The 7,881-nt window shown below is 44.9% G+C and overlaps 1 protein-coding gene across 1 annotated transcript; it reads left to right on the forward strand.

The window, feature by feature from the left end:
* The first annotated feature begins 1,227 nt into the window (after window positions 1-1,227).
* LOC140389341 (C-C motif chemokine 20-like) lies at window positions 1,228-6,855 on the forward strand. The gene is made up of 4 exons (XM_072473507.1): window positions 1,228-1,486; window positions 4,243-4,360; window positions 4,455-4,532; window positions 5,048-6,855. Exons 1-4 carry the CDS (start codon window positions 1,405-1,407, stop codon window positions 5,112-5,114), a joined length of 345 nt encoding a protein of 114 aa, XP_072329608.1. The 5' UTR covers window positions 1,228-1,404; the 3' UTR covers window positions 5,115-6,855.
* The last annotated feature ends 1,026 nt before the right edge of the window (window positions 6,856-7,881 follow it).

The raw sequence follows: 7,881 nt of genomic DNA on the forward strand, positions 1-7,881 counted from the left end.
GCGGGAAGGTGGTGGGCAGGCCTCCTGCTGCATTTTATGAACCGCCATCTTTCAAAGATGGCTGTGGAGGACCATAAAATCCAGCCCATGTTGATTCCTGTACACACTATTACATTTTATAAACTCAGAAGGCAATTTGACCTGCTTTAGTTGAAACAGGTAAATTTATTTCTTGGTTCATGTTATGTCTTGGACGTGCACCTATATTTTCAGTGTGAAGATTCAGAATAAGAAACTGATGCAGTGCAAAACAAAAACTTGCAGTCAGTACCAATGTCAGGAAACTGTCAGTGTGAGGGCATGTTGCCTGCATGTATATCAATTGCATGCTCATTTATTTAACACCTTCAGACAGATATCAAAATATTTCAAGAGCACCTCAAGTGGCCCAATGGATAAATCGAGACCCCATTGAGCCATTTTGGGTGTTTGATCCTTGACTGGTGCAGATTTACCAGATTTCGAAGGTGGAGTGCTGGGAGACTACAATAGTCCTCAGCATCTCTGGTCTATAAAGGGTACAGAGACAGTATGCAGTCACCGTATTATTTCATATACGCTATTTAGACTGCAGTTTAATTTGATGAAACTGGTGCTAATTTTTAAAATAAAAAAGATTACTTCAATTTAAAACTGTCCCAGTTCTGTAATGATATGGTGCCTCACAGACAAGTTGGCTCAGTCCTCACCCAGCACTGACAGCAGTATCAGCTTGACAATCTTCATTTCTTACGTGAATGGTGCAAATAAAAAAATCCAAGGATTAAAGAGGAAAATCGCCTGTGGAAACACATCGCTGTGCCTTGATATCCTTTAGCCCACTGGCCCACCTAAATTACTTTGACACAAAGGGACTGAGGAAATTTAGCCCTCAGGCTAAAATTCTGATTTTTGCTGGAGATACATTCACAATGTGCCAGACAGTGTGGAAACTTCCAAAGCAGTCTCCACATTTTTATTTCACTACAGCACCACAGGATTGTCATGGCACTTAAGGAGGCCTTTATGTCATGGTGTCACCCCCGTACCTTTCAGCTTGTGCTACTTTGGGCTGGTAAAGTGCAGAAAGTTTCCGCATTCTGCAAATAGCATAATACTCAAAGGAAGTTGGATTAGTTTGCGAAATAATAAGCTTGCAATTTTCATTTCGCACTTCGACTTTGCGACCTTTATTGAACTGTGAAAAACAAAGAGGGGAACATTGAACAGGAAATCGGGGCATATTTTTTGTTGTTACAGAGGCAACTTTTCATCACAGGCGTGGTTTGTTGTGGTGAATGCAGCAGTGAGTGCACATCTATAAAAGACCCGTTGGAAAACAAATACAATATCAGAAGCCGACAATAGATCTCAGCTTCATTCTCCTGAACCGATCAATCAGGGGCCAAAGGGTGTGAGAAAATAATGGATCGCAACACACCAGTTTTAGTTAATTTGAAATCATTGATGATCCTGAGCATGTTCTGGATTTGTGGATCATATGCAAGTAAGTCCCATAATTTCATTTCTTTCAATGTAGATTTTTATTTCAACATCCAGTCGCACAATATTAATGTGGAAGGTTATAATTATTGCCTCAGTGAATTATCATTTAGCGACATAGTGGCACAGTGGTTAGCACTGCTGACTCACAGCTCCAGGGACCTGGATTCAATTCCAGCTTCGGGTGACTGACTGTGTGGAGTTTGCACTTTCTCGCCATGTCTATGTGGGTTTCCTCCGGGTGCTCTGGTTTCCTCCCACAGTCCAAAGATGTACAGGTTAGGTGGATTGGCCATGATCAATTGCCCCTTAGTGTCCAGAAGGTTTGAGGTTGGATCAGGTGGTATCACTGGGTTAAGGGGATAGGGTGAGGGCCTGACCCTTGGTAGGGTACCCTTTCAGAGGGTTGGTGCAGACTCGATGGGTTGAATGGCCTCCATCTGCACTGCATTCTATGATTCAATCATGTTTTAAACATAAAATGCAGTCACCCAAATGTTGCTGGATAATGAAGTCTTAATGATTGCAATGAAAAATATGACCAATTATGAGTTTTCAGTGACATATTTTCAGTGTCGGCCATGGTTCGAGGGGTAGCATTCTTGCCTCTATGGCACAAGGTTGTGGGGTTTAAATCCCACTCCAGTGCTTTGAGCACCAAGCTCCAAACTAATTCTTCTGAGGAGTACTGAGGGAGTGCTGCACTGTTGGAGATGCCACCTTTCAAAGGAGATGTTAAAAATGAGGCCCCATCCATTTGCTAAGGGGGCCATAATAGACACCATTGCACTATTTTGAAGAACAGCAGCTGCCTGTGTCCTGGCCAATGTTTATTCCTTAATCATAATATCATAAAAACATATCAGGTCATCATCATATTGCTGGTTGTGGGAGTTTGATATATAAAACTTGGCTGCCGCATTTTCCACACTAAAACTGTGACTGTACTTCTAAAGTACTTCACCGGCTGTTTTGGGACATCTGCAGGTTGCAAAATCTTTCCTTTTTTTCCCTTTCTTTCTCCAGCTTAGTTGCTCTCGCCTTTCCTCTCCTGAAGGTAGTCTTTTTTTTTCAAATGAGTTTTAATGCTGAATATAGCCATTAGCAGCAGAATTTAAGAACTCAGCTGGGCAGCCAAAATTTGGGTGGAGAGAATCAAACACCCCTCACAGACCCCACCCAATTTTCTTTCCGTTTAAATTAATGTGTCGGCATTTGGGCAGACCCTATTCGAGGTGTTCGCTGCACTTTTTCCGATTTTTGTCTGGGTCAATCGAACGTTGAACTGCCTCAGCTGATTTCCAGGTGGATCTCTGAACAGCAAGTGGAAATCCCAGCTGATTATTATTTCTCTCTCCCTCTGCCGAGGATCATTGAGGATTAGTCTCCTCTATCAACGCACTGACTGGGATCAACTGCTTTAAGACAAGAGCAGTGAAGAAACCAAACCTTTCATTATAGCTCATAGGGAAGCACGGTAGCATTGTGGATAGCACAATTGCTTCACAGCTCCAGGGTCCCAGGTTCGATTCCGGCTTGGGTCACTGTCTGTGCGGAGTCTGCACATCCTCCCCGTGTGTGCGTGGGTTTCCTCCGGGTGCTCCGGTTTCCTCCCACAGTCCAAAGATGTGCAGGTTAGGTGGATTGCCCATGATAAATTGCCCTTAGTGTCCAAAATTGCCCTTAGTGTTGGGTGGGGTTGCTGGGTTATGGAGATAGGGTGGAGGTGTTGACCTTGGATAGGGTGCTCTTTCCAAGAGCCGGTGCAGACTCGATGGGCCGAATGGTCTCCTTCTGCACTGTAAAATTCTATGATTTTCATTTCCCTGGAGAGCTATTGGAGCAGTATTGTTCATTTCATTTAACAAAGAACGTTAATAGTACACTCCAAAGCCTTTTTTTTCATGTGGCTAGTTTCCAACATGCTGTGGGTTTGAAAAGTTACCAGAAATCGGGCCTGGGGCATGGTGGCACCGTAGGTTAGAACTGCGGCCTCACGGCGCCAATGTCCCAGGTTAGATCCCGGCTCTGGGTCACTGTCCGTATGGAGTTTGCACATTTTCCCTGTGTTTGCATGGGTTTCGCCCCCACAACCCAAAAATGTGCAAGCTTGTTGGATTGGCCACACTAAATTGCCCCATAATTGGAAAAAATGAATTGGGTACTCAAATTTATCAAAGAAATCAGGCCTGGGGAATTTTGACTCCTGGACCTCTTTAAATTCTATTGGCCAATTTGCCTCCTTTTAAATTTCAGGTGCTACCCGCTCAGAATACCTTGGTTACAGGTCTGGCTACCAGCTCCTTTAAGGGTCTCGCAATTAGGAGTCAGAGAGTCTGCAGCGGTGGATGCCTACGTTCCTATTCACTCTTGCTACTATTAGCCCCACAAGGGAAGTAAGAAAAAAATGTTTCCAGAAATCTTTGCGCCTTTGCCCTGATCAGTTCCTCTGTTTGGTTGGCCTAGCAGGAAACTCAACACAATTTTCTCACTCAGGCCACTGTGTTAAAATTGCATTTGGGGACTCGACATACATGTAACATGAAAAAAAATACTGACTTTGCTCAGTGTCTTTGCTGCTCAAATAAGGAAAGGGGATCCAAAAAGGACGATAGAGGAATAAAGAAGTATCATCGTGTAAAGCGGGGGGAGATTGAAGGAAGGATGGGTCATCTGCAACCCATGGTGTAAACTCTTCATAATAATGTGTTACTTTCGATATACAAGCCTGTAACACTCCTGTGGATTCCTTTTTTTCAGTAAGCATATCTATGAAAGACTGCTGTCTCAAATATTCAAAAGGAACTCTGCCATTTAGGCGCATTACTGGCTACGTGGAGCAGAGGTCCAATGAAGTTTGCCGGATGGATGCAATTGTGTGAGTAGAATTAACAAGGCAAATCATTCCAGAATGGTGCCATTTCATTTGAAGCCAATCAGAAGTTAATATTTTCCTTCATTTATATTACCAGACTGCACACGGTGAAAGGTCGGTGGATCTGTGCAAATCCACAAAGTGTATGGGTGAAACGTGCACTTCACTATTTAAGGTAAAAGCACAAACTTTGATTTCATCCTCCCAAAGGCACTGTACATTTCACTGATCAATAAGAATCTTTGATTATCCTAGAATTTCAACAACGCACCCAAAATGCCAATACTATTCATACTGGCACATGGTTTGGATGTAAATCGTATTCAAACTGCTGACTTTAGCTTTTAGTTAATCATTTGTTGCACAGAATTAAAAATGTTGCCAAAAATTCCAATTAGTGAGAAACATTGGTCTGGATTTTCCACCGATGGGAATCTTCTTTGCGCCAGAAAAACTTTCCTGGGTTTCCCGGCGGCGTGGGGTGTCCACAATGGGAAATCCCATTGGCAGATGGCGGGAATGGAAAATTCAGTTGCCAGAGAAGGCGCGCCGCCCAGGAAAACGTGGCTGGCAGACCGGAGAATCCAACTCAATATATCATATCCACACACAGGGATCAAGGTGGGAAAAGGTGGTGCAATAATACTTTAAAGGATCTATAATTATGACAGAATATTTTTTGTTTTGCAGTGAGAAGCTGGAGAAAATGTCTGGTAAATATACAACTTCTCAGACCACACCAGAAAGAATTAACTGATGTCTTTATTGTCATTCTACAAAGTGATTGTATAGTTTCTTTTAATCATAAAATTTTAAGCACAGAAAAGCCATTCTGTAGTATTAGCTGCTGATACAACATGTTCAAACTGTGTAAATATTGATCTATTAGTAGCATGTTTCCTGAAGTTGTGAGGTTACATTTGGAATTAATTTTGGAAATGTTACCTCCAAAGAATGTAGTTCTGCATTAATCCCAGGATGTTGAGGTTGGGGTTTCAGTGATGGGTAATACCATGGAATGCCAGGGCAGATGGTAATCATCTTTTTTGTTGGAGATGGTTCTTGCCAGGCACTTGTGTGGCATGAATGTTACTTGCCTATCATGCTGAGCTTTTATTGCATGTAGGAATGGACTGCTTCAGTATCTCAGGAGCTGTAAATGATGCCAAACAATGTTCAATTATCACCAAGCATCCCAACTTTTGACCTTTGGAGGTCAGTGGGTGGTAATCAATGAAATGTTTTCTTGCCTGTGTTTGATCTGATTCCATGGTATTTAATGGAAGCAACAGGAATATCACGCACTGCCTGGAGAGCACAGAGAGAGCCCTGCATTGACTCTTTTAGAGATCGCCCTCCAAATTAAATGTCACTTAAGTACTCAAGTGGACAGCAATGGGCCTTTCCCGGGATCAAGAAGTCCCACCAAATGAGAACTAACAGCCAATCAGAGCCCAGCTACTCTATTGAATGGTAGTGCCATAGGGAGGTGGTGGCTGCTGCTGGTACTACTCTCACCCAAGGCCTAGTATCGTTGCTGGTTCCAGGCCACAGGTGAGTGATGGCTAGAGGGAGGTGTTGCAGAAGGAGGAGCGCACAGGAGGAGCAGGGTTCAGCAGCAAATGTAGGGGAGTAGCTCTCAGTGCACCCCCCCCCTCCCCCCCCCCCTCCCCCCCCCCCCTTCCTTTCTAATGCCATGTCCTGGATCAGGCAGTGAGTGCCTTTGAACACGGGAATCCCCACCTCCAGGAGCCTGCAAGCAATCCCTCACGCATTTGCTCAGCATGCTTCCCACACATGGTGTCCACTGCTGGGTTAATAACACTGGTGGCTGGATGAGGCCCTTAATTGGGTATTATTGCTCACTTAACGACAGGCCTCAATTGGCAGCAGGGAGCGAAGGCCGTCCATGATCCTTCCCACCCCAACATTAATTGCCATGGAGGTGGGAAGACGCTGGGATACTTCCTGTGGTACTAAACTTACCATGGAGGAGGGCAATAAATTCTTCCCATTTTTGAGGACTCCCAGGGCCACTCCCTCCAAATTGTGCCACCACTTCTGCTGGGTCAATCCTGCTGGTGTGACAGGGCATACCCAGGGATGGTGATGGCACCTGGGACTGCAGTCTGTAAGGTATGATTTTGGTGAATGTGACTATGTCAGGATGTTGCGTGACTGGGGCAGCTCTACCAGCTTTGGCACAAGCTAGTGAGGAGGCGATTGTACAATTGATTGGGGAACATTTGTAATTTCCAGTGCCGAGCCTATGCGAGGTGGTCTGATTAGTTTTATGTTGATTCAACGTTTTTGTAGCAGCTTGACATAACTGAGGCGCTTGCTCGGCCATTTCATTTGGGTGCTTCCTTATGTTCCTATAAAATTAATTATAACAATATATTACTCTGTATTGTCAAAAGGGATTACCATTAGTGTGAGAAGGCTATTTAGTTTTGTTTCTTTGAATCATGATATCATATTTCTGGCATGATAAAATAATATAAACCTATGCGTGATTTTGTTTATTTCTGTCTGTCTCCAAAGAATAATAATTCTACTTTGCCATGTTAACCAATGTCCTATAGTCATTCAGAAGGACTTAGGCTCTATTAACACCACAAGCACAAACGCACCATCTCAGCAGCAAGACTTGTGTTTAACCACAGGAATTGTTTTTTAATTTAAAAAACCAACCAAATACCTGAGCCGATTCCACAACGTGCCCCAGCGGAGCTTGTGACTTTGAAAAAAAAAAACTGCGCACAACTGCAGGCCTAAAATCCATAGATCACCTGAAGTGGAAGGTAGGATACAACAGGCGGAATTCTCCAGTCATGGTGATTCCTTGAGCGAAATTCTCCTACCCGCCCCGCCACATTTCTGCCCCGACCGGCCGGCGGGATGCTCCGTTACACCGGCCGGTCAATGGGGTTTCCCATTGTGGGGTAGCCCCACGCCGTCAGGAAACCCCCGGGCGCCGGCAAAACGGAGACTCCCGCCGGCGGAGAATGACGCCCCTTGTTCCTGTCGGCAGCGTTGGGTGGCTTCAATGGGAAATCCTGTTGACCAAAGGCGGGAGAGAGAATCCTGCCGCCGGCGAACGGCGAGCCACCAAGAAACATGTGACTGGAGGAACGAGAGAATCCGGAGAAAGATGGAACCAGCATCAGGGGAACAGAAAATGAAGGTGTGATTTAACCAGACAAATGTCTGGTTTTGGACACATTTAGCCAGGTGTTTCTCAGTGGTGGTAGCGCAGAGAAACACTCCACTATTCAATGGCACTTTGCTGTTTTGTTTGGCCTCGAGGGGTTTCTGTCCACTGAGGCTGCACTTGGAGTCAATTCCTTCTGGTGAGCCGAGCAGGAAATGCTCCTCGAAGACCGGGGTGCCAATTTGACTGGCTGTCCCTATCTTCCTCCCCTTTCAGTCCCCTCCCCCTCTCACCGCATTTATGACACCTCAGCATCGGGGAGGCCCCGGGAACACACCCACCCCCTCCCTCCACCTGGTAAGGGCCCTGC

Source organism: Scyliorhinus torazame, chromosome 14 (genome assembly GCF_047496885.1).
Source record: "Scyliorhinus torazame isolate Kashiwa2021f chromosome 14, sScyTor2.1, whole genome shotgun sequence".
NCBI lineage: Eukaryota > Metazoa > Chordata > Chondrichthyes > Carcharhiniformes > Scyliorhinidae > Scyliorhinus > Scyliorhinus torazame.